The sequence below is a fragment of the Taeniopygia guttata genome, chromosome 20 (genome assembly GCF_048771995.1).
Source record: "Taeniopygia guttata chromosome 20, bTaeGut7.mat, whole genome shotgun sequence".
NCBI lineage: Eukaryota > Metazoa > Chordata > Aves > Passeriformes > Estrildidae > Taeniopygia > Taeniopygia guttata.
The window spans coordinates 13,289,305-13,305,988 of NC_133045.1; the positions used below are offsets into that span (position 1 = coordinate 13,289,305).

At 44.5% G+C, this 16,684-nt stretch overlaps 1 protein-coding gene across 1 annotated transcript in view; it reads left to right on the forward strand.

Moving 5' to 3' along the window:
* The window catches only part of LOC115497921 (disheveled-associated activator of morphogenesis 1-A), a 28,252-nt gene continuing 11,568 nt past the window's right edge, over positions 1-16,684 (forward strand). Inside the window, exons 1-7 of the mRNA XM_030288743.4 lie at positions 1-199; positions 9,938-10,042; positions 10,968-11,054; positions 11,743-11,916; positions 13,689-13,837; positions 14,867-15,031; positions 16,227-16,629. Coding sequence (XP_030144603.4) covers positions 164-199; positions 9,938-10,042; positions 10,968-11,054; positions 11,743-11,916; positions 13,689-13,837; positions 14,867-15,031; positions 16,227-16,629 — 1,119 coding nt within the window. The 5' untranslated portion in view covers positions 1-163. The remainder of the gene's footprint in view (positions 200-9,937; positions 10,043-10,967; positions 11,055-11,742; positions 11,917-13,688; positions 13,838-14,866; positions 15,032-16,226; positions 16,630-16,684) is intronic.

Here is a 16,684-nt window from a genome sequence, read left to right on the forward strand (position 1 = left end):
AGTAACACTTAATGAAAGCCATTGGCTGCAAGATTTCATAAGAGAGAGAGGCAGAGAGAGAGAGAAGGAGCAGCATGCTGTGGGGAAGCAGGTGTGATTCATGAATAAACTGCTCTTTGCCACCCTGTAGGATACTGATGAAACAAATAGAATTTCCCCAGACATGGATAATACAAGAACAGCAGACACTTTTTCACAGGTAAAGGCAGAATGTGTTATGGCTGGTGTGGAAGTGCTGCTTGCTGTGCATAGCTGAGGTGGTTTATCAGAAACTGGGGATGATTTTGTGCTTTACTGGCAAGGAATTTGCAGTAGGGTTTGGTGTAATGGACTATTACGTGATGTGAGCTCAGCCTGCTCTCATATATCACAGAGTGTTTGCAGAAGGTGTGCAGGAGACAATATTTTTCTGTGCTTTATTCTTGAGAAAGTTGAAATGTGCAAAGTTTTCCTGATACAAGGGGAGAAAATCAGTCTTTCTCTTGCCACCCTAGAGAGGATTTATTAACACTTTATATTATCTGTGCTAAAAATTTCCATAAAGTAATTGGAGGGGAGAAAAAGTGCTTTATGTTACAGCAGTCTTTTGCTAATCCTGCTGGAATCTGAGGTGATTGATATGCCAGGACTGAGCTTACATCAGCAATGTGGATTTGTCTGAGTGCCTGCCACACACAGAGACTTGGAGCATCCTGCTTGTTTCAATATTGGATCTGGTACCTGGAGAATTGAGTCCTGGGAAGCTCCTCTGTGCCTGGGACAGCTGATGGGGTTGGCAGAGGGAAAGAGGAGTCAGGGAAAAGAGGAACCAGGGAAAAGAGCAATTAGGGAAAAGAAGAATCAGGGAAAAGAGGAATCAGGGAAAGGAGCAATCAGGGAAAAGAGGAACCAGGGAAAAGAGCAATTAGGGAAAAGAAGAATCAGGGAAAAGAGGAATCAGGGAAAGGAGCAATCAGGGAAAAGAAGCATTGTGTTGTGTGCAGGGTCTGAGTTCTCCTGGCTGGCCAAGGGTGAGGGCTGGGGGGATCCAGCCCTGCTTGCTTGGCTCCCCTGTTCCTCAAGTGTGAGAGATTTGCTGGGCCAGGCTCTGGCAAACCCCAGAGCAATCCCACAAACAAGGAGGAAAACCTAATTATGGCTTTCTGGTTTGTCACAGGGGAAGAGGGCAGGGGCTGCCCTTTCACATTTTGAAAGCTCTTCTCCTCCAAGCAGAGGCAGAGGGGAAAATCAAAAGTGCAGGAGCAGGGATGTGTGAGCCAAAGGCTGAATTCCTGAGCTTGCCACACACCTGAAGTGCCATAAAAGTGCAGCTCCCACCTGGCAGTGCTGGAAGGAGATGCTGAGGTGCTGCCATCGCTTTGGAGGAGCTGCTGGGGTTGGGAAGGCACAAGCCCAGCCCTGCAGCATCCCCCTTTCCCTGCTGCCCTGGCTCAGGTGTTCATGGCTTGGCACATGAATTCTCCCCTTCCCTCTTGTGCTGCTGGGGAGGTGGAAATAATCCAATGTTTCCTACCAGAGAGGGTTTTACTGAATGAGAACCAACAGGAAACCACGGCCAGGTGGTGCCACTTGTCACTGAGTGTCACCCCCCAGGCCTGCAGGACAGCACATGCACAGAGCTCAGCTTGCAGGAGCACCAAAATACCCACAGAGACAAACTGGGCCTGAGAAAAATGGATTTTAAACTTCTTGTGAACTTCTTTTGAAAGCTGGCTTTATGTCTTCCTGAGGCTTTTCATCTGAGAGCTGATAAGATCATGGTGCAAGGTCAGACCCTTGTGCTTTTCCACCCTGCCTTACTTTAATCAACTGCTTTAAAGTACTTTATCCCCACGGATTTCCCCTACAATTTTCATTAGTCTTTTTCTTAAAGGCCACCTCTCTTAGGTGATTGATTTTTTTCCCTATTTTTTTTTTTTTTAATTTCCCAGGTCCTTTCTAAGGTAGCTTAAGTGGATTTTCACAGTATACTTACCAAGGGATCAATTCTATTTAAATGAGGCCAAATGAGTCCATATTTTCTGATATGTGTATTCATGAATGTGCACCTGAGGCACAGGGGTGAAGCACGTGAGGTGTCCTCATCATCACCCAAAGTTAAATTTCCTGCTCCTGAGCCATTTGGAGCTCCATGTATCCTGTTCCAGTCTCAATATTGCCCAAATTCCTTTGAGATTTTTATATTGTCACAATCACCTCATACCTTTATGCCTTGTAATTAAGAAATAAATTACAATAAAATATCTTTGAGTTCCTCCAGCTCCTTCTGGAAGTGGCAGAATGAATATTCCCAATATTCATTCTCCTGGGAGCACAATGAATATTCCCAAGCCTTTTCTTGAACAGAAATTATTTTCTGACTTTAAGTCCCAGCTTAAATAGATGTCCAGGTAGCTGATCCTGAGGAATCTAAAACATGGTGCATTTTTATAGGCAAGTATTGAGAACAGCACAAAACCATTTGTACAGACAAGGATCACATCCTGCTGAATCTGTCAGGGTTCAGGACAAGGAGAAATTTACCTCAATATTTTGCTGGGATGATTTATTAACAACCCAGAATCCTGAGAAAGGAAAAGCCAGGTCAGAAATCAGCAGATGGATGCTCATTGGGGTCCTTCTTTTTTTTTTTTTTTTTTTTTTGCAAGCTCTTAGTCCATGTTTTGATTAGAACATAATGAAGGGTTTGTTCATTAAATATTCCAGCTAATTAACGTGAAACGTGTGGAGCCCCTGAATGCTCAGTTAAACGTGCCTGAAATCAGTGCTGCTTTCTCTCTGTCACACTGCATACCTTGTGCTTAGCAGGTGTTAATGTGATTTAACAAACCTCCAGCAGAACAAAATCTCTTGTTCAGCATTTAGTAACTTTAGCAGCCCAGAATTAATCTTTCTTTTACAAAACATGAGGGCACAAGGTGAGATTGTGAGCAGTAGGATGAATGTTTTTCTCCAAAAAAATTCAGATGTGGCTGTTAAGTAGCCCAGAAATATTTGTTTCGTCACAAAATTAATCTGACCCTCACATTAATAAGCAAATATGATAATCCTTGATACTTCTTATCACTGTGGGTTATTTTAATTACCATCACTAAAGGCACAGAATGCTATTATTTTAGTGGCAAACTGAAATGCTCCTGTATGAGCCACCTTCTTTATTCTATTTTCAGTCCATTCTGTAGCAGAGCATTTAAACTGTACCTCAGTACACCAAGAAATTGCTGGGTAAATTCACACTGAAGGATTGTTTTCAAATCAAGCCTAATTTAAAATATTCAGGTGGTAATGAGGCTGGTTCTGATAAAGCAGCACATGGTGCCTGAAGGAGATTTCCAGGGAATATCTCTGCCTTGGAAATAAAAGCTCACAGGCTGGATGGAGCTTTCCAACATTTTTAAACCTCTGCCTGTCCTTTTCCCCTGGAAAAGTAGTGGAACCTTCATTTATTTGCAGGTTTTCACTGAGCTAAAGTGTAAAACAAGGTTAGATATGGGCCAAAGCATTTGTTTAATTCTTCTTAAGGATGTTTAGTGGTGAGAGATTCCATAATTTTCCCTGGATGGCTCAATGTTATCCTTATATTTTCCAAACATCTCAGCAGAACCTCTTTTGCTGTAATGTAATTTCTCTCTTTTACGGTATAATTTCTCTCTTTTGCTGGAATTTCTCTTTTACTGGAATTTCTTTCTTTTGCTGGATTTTCTCTCTTTTGCTGGAATTTCTCTCTTTTGCTGGAATTTCTCTTGTATTTCTCCTTACCCCTCCACCTCCTGCTCCTTCCCTTTTGGCAGCAGCTCTTTATGAACCCCCGCCTGCCCCAGGCTCTGAATCCAAATCCTTCCTTTGGAAATCCCGTTTTTTCCACAGCTCTGATTACTCTCATTATCCTGAGCTGGACTCATCCAGCTCTTTTCATGGAAGCATGGAAATCTTCCCCCCAGTTCCAGCAGGATCCTCTGTCAGTGCTGAGCACTTTTATTTCAGTGTTTTGCTGCTGTCTGGGATCTCCCCGAGGGAAATTCCCTTTTATTGCAACAGCACCATGGTGGGAGCTGCTGTCACTCTGCAAGCTGCTCAAACTTCTGGGCTTTTTCTGCAAAAAAAATGTTCTTCAGCCACTACTTGTGAAGCTGGCAGCTCCTGCTGAACATCCAGATTTTTTTTTTTTCCCCTCTGCTTGCTGAATTATAGATTATTGCTGCTCTCATTTGTCAAGGTTGTCTGGAATTTGAATCCCCTTGCAGTCCTCTCCAGCTGCCCATCAAAATCTACAAATTTAATAAACATAATCTCCAGTCCTTCAGCAGATCACTGATGAAACAGTGAAGAGCACAAAACTACATCAGTCTCCTGTGCAAGCAGCATCACTCAATTTATCCTGAATTTTCACAGGGAAATTACTTTTCAAGTGTCATTTCCTGACAGTTCTCAGAGCGGATGGAGCAGGAGGCTCCGTGTTGGTGACTGAGGGAAAATCTGAAGTGTCAAAGACCTCCAAAATGTCATTTTTTCAGAGGGAAATTTAAGAAATGTCACGGCTGTGAGATTCCTCAGGATGGTGATATTTTCAATATTGAAAATAGTTTAATTTGTTGGTACTAGAACTGTACTATGGACACATCACTGGGCACCAGTTTATATCTTCATGGTTTTGAGAACTATTCTTGGAGATTTTTATGTTGTTGCAATCAATCATGCCATACCTTTACACCAGTAAGAAATAAATTACAATAAAATATCTTTGGGTTCCTCCAGCTCCTTCTGGAAGTGGCAGAATTTCCAATGTTTTCAAGGAAATCCAGCTCCTGTTTGATGAATCCCTTCTTCTTTGAATAAATGTTGACAGATACTATTCAGCCAGATATGGATCTGCAAAAATAATGCAGAATTTATTACAGGTGGATAATTTATTTGATGAATAGCAGCTCTTTTTGACAAATAATATTAGTCTGTCTCTAGGCCACATAAAAATACCACATCAGTCACCTGGTTTGAGATTTTATGTAAATTGAAACTGAAGATACCCCAGTTCCAGGAGAAAACTGCCCTGGAAATGTTTGGGAGCACTCAGCACATTTTGGGCCGAGTTCAAACCTGGTGAAAATGAATAAATTAGGAGAGGGAAGTTGATAACACCAAGCTGGAGCTTTAGGGCAATCCAGATTGTGTCTGTTGTTCTGAAAACCATTTAAATGACACCTTCAGCATGCAGGCAGAGTGATGTTCAATCAGATTTATGCCTCAAAATTAATCAATTATCTGTAAAGCAGCAATTAGCCCTGGCCTGATAATTTCCTCCTGGGCTGAGCCCCTTTTCCTGGGAGCACAGAAGTGCCAGGAGGTGCTGTGGAGGGCAGAAGATTTTGGAACAAACCCTCCCAGCCCCACCTTCTCTCTGCATCCTGCACAGCCAGGAGCTGCTGTTCAATGTTTGATCAGGACAAGTGGAAGGATTGCTTAACAATGAAAAGCATGACTAGAACAGAATGAAAACCTCTCCTGCTCGGTGAAGGGAGCAGGATTTCTGCATGACTGGGCTTGGTTGTCTCAGGAGGTGACAGAGCTGGGGGGGTGAGCTGTGATCTCCCCCTTGGGATGATGTCTGACCCCGTCACACCAAAAATAGGGACATTGTTTTCCTTTTCTTTCCTCCCCACTGGTTTGGATTGAACCCTTGGGAGTTTGTAAATTTATGTGGCACTGGGCAAACAATAAATTAACAACAACTGATGGTTAATTATTCAATACAATAATATTCTAATATCAAAAGTACTATTTATTATTAATTTGGCTGTGTTTGTGACAATTTTGTGGGGCTGGGGAGCCACCTTTCCTGCTGTGTGTCCCCACGGTGCACGTACACACATCCCAGGAGCATTTCTGCTTTGGATTGTTCATCCTGTGGGAGGGTGGAATGAGAGGGAGAAGAACCAGCTGAGCTAAAGCCACAATTTACTCAAATTCCTGTGGAATTTGGGAAAGGGATTGTGCCCTGGAGAAGCTCGGGAGGTGCAAGGAGCCAGAGCCACCCTGTGGGGAGGGTGAGAGTCAGAGAGAAGCACCAGAGGAGCAGATTTGGAGTTCCAGCCCTGAGCAGTGCCCCGTGTCCCTCTGCCCTGCTCCAGAGTCACCTGGGGGATGTGGGGTTCATCCCTTTTCCTCCACGGGGTCTTGGCAGGTCTGGGATTATCCCAGAGATATTTCTACAGTGCCTGGACTCCGTGCAAACCCTCCAGAGGGTCCTTTTAGGGAAATGGGGAGAGGCAGGAAGGCCTGGCAGGGCACGTTGGCAGCTGCCTCAGGGCAGGGCAGAAATCTCCTCTCTCCCCAATAAACACAATTTATACCAGGCCAGAAATTTAAAAAGCTCACCTCTCCTTCCAGAGAATGTCTGGAGCCCCACGCTCTTCCTTCAATTGTGAATTCTTTCAAATCATTTGCGTGGCTCTACTGAATTTGGGGAGGGTGATGAAAATTTAATCTGTTTTAAACCAGCTCTGTAACCTGGCAGGTAAGTGAGTGCATTATTAACACAATCTCAAGTATTTCCTTAATGTGCCTGCTTTGTAATAGAAGAATTTAATTTTTTTTCCTAAGTTTTGTTATTCAGTCTTGTATAAAACATTCAGTTTGGTTGCTCCAGTCACATTTTATTAGGCAACATAACACAAACTGACTTAGTGGCATTTTGGTGGATAATATGAAAAATTTTATTTCTTTTTAAGAAAAATATAACCAAAACAAGCACGTTACAAAGATTGTGTCATGCCGAAAGAAAAGCTCCAGAGACACAAAATGATAAAGGTCAGGGTCTAATACAGAAGTCTTATTTGCAAGTAAAAATACCATGAAATGTGATTGTCAACAAGCTAAGAGAGCCAGGCAGACTTCTGACAAATAATTCTGACAGTTCTCATGAGCTGAAAAATGCCTTTTTTGCCTCTCTTGGCTTTGGAAACATTCCCCTCCTGCTTCCAGATGTGCAGAGGCTTCAGAGAGGTGTAAAACACCGAGGTGCTGTTAAAAATAACCTGCCCCAAGCAGTGCCTTTTGTGTGCTCCTGGGGATGGATTCTCTGTCAGGGCTCTGACTCCCTAACAAACCTTCCTGGATTTAAATACACAGATGATTTGTTTCTCTTTTGTAAACGTTTTTTTCCCTCATCCACTATTAAGCAAATTAAGAAATGTTCCTTGTTGTTTTCACGTCTTGGGCAGAAATCCATTTGAGTCTAAAAGAGACTTTGGTCAAGGTAAGGAAAAAGAAGAATTGAGTACTGAGTTGAATGTCTTCCTTTCTAAAAAGAAAAGATCTTAAGATATTGAATTTGGAAAAAAAAAAAGAAAAAGAAATTAAAATTGTCATCATGCTGCAAAAATTCTTTGAACCTTTCTCCAAAAGGCCTAACAGGCAAAAATACTTCCTGAGCTCATCTCAGGAGCTGCTATCCTGAATAAATAGGCTGCTGCACTTTGGGGCTGGCAGAGCTTTGCCTCAAGGTAACTCTATTTTCCAGTTCAAACAGATCCATATTGCTGTTTACTCACACAGAGCCTGTTCGGTGGGGAATTGTCTTGTTAAGATCTAATCCCACCCAGTGCCTGTGAGGTGTGAATATGTGGCCATTTAAAATTCCAGCAGCGAGCAGGGAGGTCATTGTGGGAACCTTCTGTGAATGAATTACCAGGCAGCTTTCCCTCCTTCCCCACTCTTCCCATTTCTGGGCCCTAAATGACTTTTCTATTAGCATTGAAGCTTCCAGGCTTTCAAAATCAGAATATTTCTCTTGCTCTGGGTTTCATTTGGAGGCTGGAAAACGTGCAGAGAGTGTGTGTGTCCCCCAGGGAGTGGCTGAGCTGGCAGAAATTTGGTGAAATGGAGTTTTGGGTGCAGTGTGGTTTGGGAAAAGGGGGCCTGGGGGTTTGCTGGGCCTCTGGGGGTTTTTATGGGGCAATTCAGCTGGGGCTGGGCTGGCTGGAGGTGGCCAGGGAAGGGCTGGACATGGTGGGGATTGATCACAGCCTGCAGACAATGCCCTGGACGGCTTTTCCAGCCTCAGGGACCCTGTGTGGCTCCTTGAGCTGCACTGCTGGGTGTTCAGCAGAGGAGCTGCTCTGTTTGCAGGGTGGGAGAAGCAGGGCAGGTCCTCAACAGCTCCAGCTGCAGGGGAGCCCCCTTCCCAACCCTCATTCCTCCTTCCCAACCCTCATTCCTCCTTCCCAACCCTCCTGTCCCCTTCCCAACCCTCATTCCTCCTTCCCAACCCTCATTCCTCCTTCCCAACCCTCATTCCTCCTTCCCAACCCTCATTCCTCCTTCCCAACCCTCCTGACCCCTTCCCAACCCTCCTGCCCTTCCCTCTGCTCCTGCACAGCCTGTGTTGGGTCTGCACCTGGGGGTCCACCTGGAGAGTTTGAAAAGAACATTTGGAAACCATTGGAACCTCCCCTGGTGGTGCAGCTGTTCTCAGGGCACAGGAAACCATTTGGAACCATTTGGATAAAAAACTGGCAGGTTCCTGAGCTGTGTTGGGGTCTCAATGCTGTGCTGACCCCAAGATTGTAAAAATCTTTGTTCCCTAGCCTTTGTAGCTGAAGGAGGAGTCTGGAATGTTTTGGATCACATTTTCAAGGCTGTTTATTTTTATTTATCTATAACATTCTTTCTCTGAGCTGCTGAGTTTTGGTTAGTAAGGAGGTTATGGCATTCTGCTTCGAGCCTTGGGCAGCTCTTGCATTATAGACTTAAAATGATGTGTAGTATGTTTACAATTTTGTGCTAATACCTATTATGTTTGTTAGACAGTGAGTCTCTACCTTAAACCAATAGAAAAGTGCCACCATCACACCAAGACGTGGAGGACAAGACAAAGAAGGCCAGGACACGCTCAAATCCCTCTATTTTGTACCTCTTGAACCCTATTCTAAAAATCTTAAAATTTTCCTTTTTCCACTCTTTGTTAATTCAGCTACTACACTACTCAAACCCTTGTGCCTTGTAATTCTTCATACAAAGTTGGCAGTTTTCTCCACGGGTTAAAATCGAAGTTCCAGGTGTTTTTGATTTCTTGCTAAGGTCTTTGAGCTCCTTGCTAAGGTTTTGAGACAGCCAGGGATGTGCTGGGCTCTGACAGAGCTGTGCTGGTAGAAGCTCCAGGCTCCTTCCAAGCTCCATCCCTGCTGAGGAGTGGCTGTCTCACACTCCTCTGGCCCAAAGGATTGGTTTTTTTCCCCCCATAAAGCCCGTGGCACTGCCTTGCCAGCAGTGTCACAGCTGCCCTGCTGTGTCCCTGCTGCCTCCCCTCGCCTTTCTCCTGTGCTTGGTTCCTGTTTGCCATCACAGCCACACCTCAGGGGCGACAGAAATTCAGTGCTGCACTCAGGAGTGACAGAAATTCGTGTGTGAGTTCATTGGCAGCTCAAGCTGCTGTTTTGGGGAGAGAAAAAGGGGAAGTGGAACTCTGGCTTTTCATGTGCTCCACTGAGTCCCCGTGGCAGCTGCACCTCCCCGTACCAACAGCAGTTTGCCCCTCTTCACCCTCAACATTTCAAATGCTCCTGATTTTTCTTTCATGTTGTCCTGTGTGCAGGGCTTTACTCTCAGGATGAGACAGACTGCCATGCAAAATTGATGTTTTCACTTCTTGCCAGGGTTTCTAACTCAAAAGGGCTTCCCCCTGGCAGTTCTATCTCCAGATAGTGCCACCACATCTTCTGAAGTTGTAAAAGCCCCTCTATATTTGATATCTTGTGGACTTTGACCAGGTTTCAAAGGGAGATTATATTTTCTGGGCAGGTGGTCAGTAGAACATAAAATATGAGTGAAATTGTAATTTTATGGCAGCTACCGTGGCTGTGTCACGAGCACTCTGAATCCTCCACAGCCAGATGAAAAACCAGTCTCTAAAAACATTTGATTGACTTTTTTTTTTCTCTAGTTAAGCCAGGAAAAAATCCTCAAAATTATGAACATGGTGAAAAATAAAGAAGTGAGCATTGAAGGAGCTCTGCATTTGGCACAGAAGGAGGTGTATGCTGAAAAGGTGAGGCTGCTCCTTTGATGTATTTTGTAATATATTCAGATGTTGTGGAGAGCTCTGCTGAGGTGAGGGGGTGTCTGAATTGCTCTCAAGGATGCAATCCTGGTTTGGGAATCTCAAAGAGCCCAGTTCCCAACCAAACAGGGCAGGTGGGACTGGCTGGAGCTGCCTGTGTCCTGTGGGATGGCCGCTCCATGGAAATGCTACACTGGTGGCATTTCCTGGATTGAGGAGCTCAAACCTATGCAAAGTTTGTTATTCCAAGGGTAGCAACAAGTCCTAGATTAATAAATGTGGGGCATTTATTATTAAACCCAATCCCAGAATGGTTTGGGTGGGAAGGGACCTTAAAGCTCATCCTGTTCCACCTTTCTGCACCTCCCACTGCCCAGATGCTCCAAGCCCTGGCCAGTCTGCCCTGGAACATTTCCAGGGCTCCAGGGGCAGCCACAGCTTCTCTGGACAGCCTGTGCCACCCTCCCAGGGAGGGATTTCCTGCCAATATCCCATCTAACCCTCCTCAGCTTCAGTCTGAAGCCATTCCCTGTGTCCTGGCTCTAAATCCTCTCTCTCCATCTTTCCTGCAGCTCCTTCAGGCACTGCAAGGCTTCTCTTCTCCAGGGCCTCACCACCCTCAGAACAAAGAATTTCTTCCTCATATTGAATCCAAACTCACACTCTGCCAGTGAGAAGCCATTCCCCCTTGTCCTGTCCCTGCCCTCGGGAATAATGTCCCTCCCCACCTTCATTAACATGATTAACAAAAGTCAGGAGGATTTTTCCATCTGTCTCCGTGTGGAATTCTCCTGCAGGGCTCCAGTGTTGTTTCTGCTCCCAGAGGGAGATTTCACCTGAGAACAGCTGGATTTGAGTCGCCAAATGTTATCCCAGCGTGGGATGTGCTGCTGATTTCTGTTCTATTTTCCAGGATCCACAGGATTTGTTAACTGGGTCCCAATTTAACTTCATTATCTACAAATACAAACACTACCGGTGGCAGAAACGGATCCTGCAGGTAGCTTTACAAATTCTCACTTTTGGTGCAGTGTATGAAAATATAATAAAGCCAGCTTCTGTCAACAACACCTGCTGGTGATTTCCTGCTTTCATGAAGTCAGGGACAAAGGTTTCTTGTTTTTCCCCTGGATTTCACTAAAACTTCTTGTAGTTTGGACGACATTTGATAATCAACAAGTCCAAATCACGCATGTTACAGGGTGGTTTTTATTTGCTATGTCTTAACTGTACAAAATGTAATTTTTCCAGCATTATCCACCATTTTTTGGAATGAAAAGATAATTTGTTTGAGCATAAAGTGGAAAAATGGAGAGACATGTAGTAGGTGTGGACAGGGGCCTAAGAAAGATCACGAGAAACTCAATGTCGATGTATACAATAGAACAATATAAGTTTAATTATTAATATGTAAGTTATATAAGGATAGAATATAAAATACTTTCAGCTCAAAAGCCGTGTTGGAGTCAGATTTGGGTCTGTAGCCCTGATTCCCAGAGCTCTCAATAAAAGCACCTGCAGATAATCATATCTGTGATTTTGTGTGTTCCTGAACTCTTACAGAATGTGATTTTTCAATCCTATTTATTCTGCTCTTTTATCTAAACACCTTCACGTGGCAAAATTGTGATTCTGCCCTTGCTTTTCAGCAACGATGGCCTCGAGTGACACAGAACTTTCTTTTGCAGCTTGATTTCAACACCAGGACCATTTTTAACATCGAGAAGGGGACGATTAAGAAGCAGTTCCCTTTCTCCCAGGTGAAAGGCTGCGAGGACTCGGAGAGGAGGCGCTTCAGCCTGCTGTTCCACGGGAGGCAGGACTACGAGCTGGAGGCCGTGTCCCTGGAGGACAAGAGGAAGGTGAGTTTGGCACAGGCACTGCTCTTGAAACGCCAATTTTAAGGAATTTAGAGATTTTAGAGAAGCTAAGATTTTAGTTAGAGATAAGCCTTACTAGAGTTAATTAAAATAAATGAGTAGGCCTTGATGAAGTTAAGAGTTAGGAGTTAACTAATAATTGATTGCTTGTCAGCACAATGTTAAGTTAGCTGGGTTTATAATGAAGAATACACAAACTGACAAAGAGCTTTTAGAACATAAGACAATTGTGGGCCTCCTCTGTTCTGAAACCAATTGAAGACAAGGAATGGGAGTTCTACCAAGAGTTAATTTGTCATACTTGCATTGAAAAGGTAGAAAGGTCAGAAGGAGGAAGACTTCATTGACTTCCTCATTTTGGGACCCCTCCCCATGAAAGGGACACCGACCCATTTCAAGGGACAAACCACACATGCTGAATGGATTTTGGAATGATCAGCATACAAAGCGAGGAATGGGATGTACCAAAATGATGAACATGCATTTGTATTTTGGGTATTCAACACTTGGATGGATAAAAGGGCTCTGTAATCACCTGGAAGCTGCGGTGTGGATTTGGGAGCGATCCCACACACAATAAACACAGACTTTCTAACTTTAAACTATTAGAGAGTTTTTGTCCGTCACAGTTGGATATCAGTACTAGATCAATATCCAGATTTTTTTAATAAATCACTCTGAGTCCCAGCTGGGATGGTGGCACGCAGCAGGTCCCAGGCACTCTGCAGGCAGAGGAGGAGGGGTGGATTTGCTCTCGTGGGACATGGAACAAAGGGAAATTTTCATATTGGACATGAAATGGGCACACAGAAGCCTGGTGAGTTTGAGAGAGAAAAAGGGCTGATTTTATTTCTGACCTGGCAATATGTAGTATTTCAAAAGTGACAGTGGATTGGAGGGTGAAATCCAACCACACTGATCAAACCACCTCTACAACCAACTGGTCAAACCAACATTCCATCAATTCTCTCCTCCCACAGAGAAGAATGCAAAACAATCATTATTAACATGAACAATGCGTGAAAACTCCAGTAAAATATATAAACATTATCAGAAGGCTAAAAAAGTTCTATGAGAACTTTAAAACTTTCAGAAGAATTATAAAAGAAAAACTTTTAAAAGTCAAAACAACAGGAATGGGAGCTTGGGGTGGAGTTTGGCCTCGGGATTTTGGCACAGTTCAGAGGAGCTGTGAAGCCAGCTCAGGATGAGATGGGAGAGTGGGGGCAGCTCTGGGGGTGTTAAACAAGCAAACAAAGCTGGTGATGTGCACAGCTGAGTCCTAATTGGAGCTTTCCAAGCACTTTTTGTCCTCTGTATAAGATAAATCATAAAATGCCCCATTTTAAGGATGAATGAGGATGGTCCTCATGCTGAGAGAAGACCCAGCGGTTCATCTTTGAGCATTGTCTGAGGTTTTCAGCTGAATCAATTGAGTGCTGCTTGGGCTTGAACTGAGCTGAACAGAAACTTTGTCCTGGACTGCTTTGTATATGAATTAAAAAGTTCTGTTTTACAGTAATCCCTTCAGAGAAAAATTATATTCTCCTTAGACTGACAGCTTTAGAACTGTGGTCATAAAACCAAATTGCAGTTAAGGAGTTTTGCATCATAGAAGGACCTGGGTTATTTTATGTTGATTTATTTTACCCATTTGACTGTGGCTTTGTACTTGTAAAACCCAACTGTTGATGTCTTATTCAAGGGAATTAATGTGAAAAATAGGTTTTTCTCTGCTGCCACTTATTATCTAGATAATCTACCTGCTGAGCAGAGTTATACAGAGCAATTCTTACAAGAGACCAGTGGAGTCCTGGCCTGGGAGAGCTGCAGAATGTGATGTGATCCACGAAGGGCTGCTGGATTTGCAGCAGAACACTTTAACCTCCACAGAATGGGTGAAGTATGAGCTCTGGATTTTGTTAAAACTTCTGATAGATGCATTTAGATTTGATTGTGCTGATGATAACTTTATTATTTAGTTTGGTTTTTTTTTTTTTTTAACTGCAAAGGTAAATGCCCAGTCTGCATGGGATGGAAGCACTGCAATGAGCCGTCAGGGCAGTAGTGGCACCCAAAAAACCAAAGTTGTGATCTGGAGCCTGCTGGGAGCACTGGCAGCACAAATCTAATAATGGTGATGGTGCTCAGACCAGTTTTGATGCTGGGACTTTGTTTCTCTCTTGACTTTTCCCTCCATTCTCAGTAATCCAGTGGTTTTCCACGGTTTGCTCCCCATTCTGCAAACAAACCTGAGACAGCTCCTAAAACACCTGGAAATTTCTTAAACCATCAAAGGAGAGAAAGAGAGAGGAAAAAAAATCCTGTCTAGTTAATGAAAAAAAAATTCACATTGTAATTATCTGCACAGGGCAATTATCTCAAAAGACTTCACAGTTCACAGAAAATTATTTTAATTGCTTTGAAAAGGCTGCCACTATATGTGTTGTAAACACTATCCTCCAGTGTGTCCAGGATTTGTTACCTTGCAACACTGAACAGGTTTGTTAACAAACAAAAATTGATTTCTATTTATCTTGTGAAGCAAAGCCCTTGTTGTTTGCTTCTTGATATTAATCCTCCTCTTCCTCGGAGTAAATGGAGAGGGAGGGACAGAGCATGGCTAAAAAAAATTAACAGGACTTGGGTGATTTTTAATTGATGGTCAGATTTAATTTTAGCTCTCACTGGGCATGGCAGGCTGTTCAGATTTTATGTCACACTTTATTTAGGTGTCAGATGAAAACGAGAAACTCTCAGATAAGAACATCTCAAAGTTTTATGTCCTGCTCTTGGTATTTGTGGCTGTTCCATGGAGGATGCTGTAAAAACGTGGAGATTTATTGACACTGGAAGGTGCTTTAACAAAGGGCAGGCTGTGTGAAGAGGACACGATGAGGAGTGAGCTGTGTCTCCCTGCCTTGTCCCTCAGGTGCCTGGCAGAGCTGCGGGAAGGAGAACTGGCCCTGTACAGCCTCAGTTGCTGCCTGGGCAGCAGGAGCCCTGCAGCCACAATTGCTCTGGAGGCTGGGAGCGTGGGGGTCAGCAGGGACAGCTGCAGCACCTTCTCCCTGCACACCAGAGACCACCGCTACCTGTGAGTGAAAACGACATTTCAAGGAATTTCGGGATTTTAGAGCAGCTAAGATTTTAGAGATAAGCCTTACTCGAGTTAATTAAAATAAATGAGTAGGTCTTGATGAAGTTAAGAGTTAGTAGTTAACTAATAATTGATTGCTTGTCAGCACAATGTTGAGTTAGCTGGGTTTATAATGAAGAATACACAAACTGACAAATATCTTTTAGGAACATAAGACAATTTTGGCCTCCTCTGTTCTGAAACCAACTGAAGACAAGGAATGGGAGTTCTACCAAGAGTTCATTTGTCATATGTGCATTGAAAAGGTAGAAAGGTCAGAAGGAGGAAGACTTCATTGAGTTCCTCATTTTGGGACCCCTCCCCATGAAAGGGACACCGACCCATTTCAAGGGACAAACCACACATGCTGAATGGCTTTTGAAATGAGGAATGGGATGTACCAAAATGATGAATATGGATTTGTATTTTGGGTATTCAACACTTGTATGGATAAAAGGGCTCTGTAATCACCTGGAAGCTGCGGTGTGGATTTGGGAGTGATCCCACACACAATAAACACACACTTTCTAACTTTAAACTGTTAGAGAGATTTTGTCCATCACAGTTGGATATTGGTACTAGATCAATATCCATATTTTTTAATAAATCATGAGTACGGCTGCTTGCTCCTCATCTGGGGAAGCAGAGGTGCTGCAAACAGGCTCGGGCAGGGTCTGAGTGTCCCAGAGTGAAACAACAACCCTGGAGAAATGAGGCCCCCAGAATGACACAGATTCCCCCTCCCATCGCTCTGCAGAGATCTGGTGAGGGTTCTCAGGAGGAATTCACGGTGGGACTGAGCTGCTACACTGAAATCCTGCCCAGAGCAGCTGCTGGGACAGGAGGAGATGCCTCATGCAGCTGCTGGGACAGATGTGAGCAGGTTCTGAGTGCCTGTTCCCCCAGCCAGGTGTAACACACTGCTCCCTGCCAAGGGGGAGAGGAAGGATGCTGAGGTCACTGCACAGTCGGTGCATGGCCAAACCTCAGCTCTCCAGCCCCAAACACGAGAGCAGTTAACCCTGAAAAGGCCAGAGCCAGCAGCACTGGGCTCCTCTGCCCGGTGCAGCTGCTGAGCATCACTTTTGACAGCAGAAATCCGGGATGTTATTTACTCTGCCTGCTCTTTCTGGATGACTTTTTTCCCTTCCAGGTTGCGGGTGCCCCTGAGTGTCCAGAACAGCAGGCCAGAGGCTGCTGGCAGGCTGCAGAGGGAGTGGGTGTCCCTGCTGGAGAGGCACTGCCAGCCAGGCAGCGCTGCCCCCCTGCCCCTGCAGGGCTCCCAGGGATGCAGCTCCCCCGAAGCTGATTACGAGGAATTTCTTGTGCCTCCGAGTGAGCAGGAAGAGGAGAGTCCCCACTTGGGTGGGAGCTGTGCAAGGAGCAGCCTGAGCAAGCCTCCAGCCCCCCTGGCAGCCCCAGCAGCAGCTCTGCCACCCGCCACGGGCAGGGCTGAGGTGCCACCAGCCCCACCTGCCCTCCCACAGCCCTGCAGCCTCCCTCCAGCAGCAAAGAGAACCAAAGCCTTCCACTGGGATGTCGTTCCTTGTGACAAGGTGAGGATGAAACTGAGAGGCAAAAAACCCAAATTTTGTAGCCCGTGTGACATGG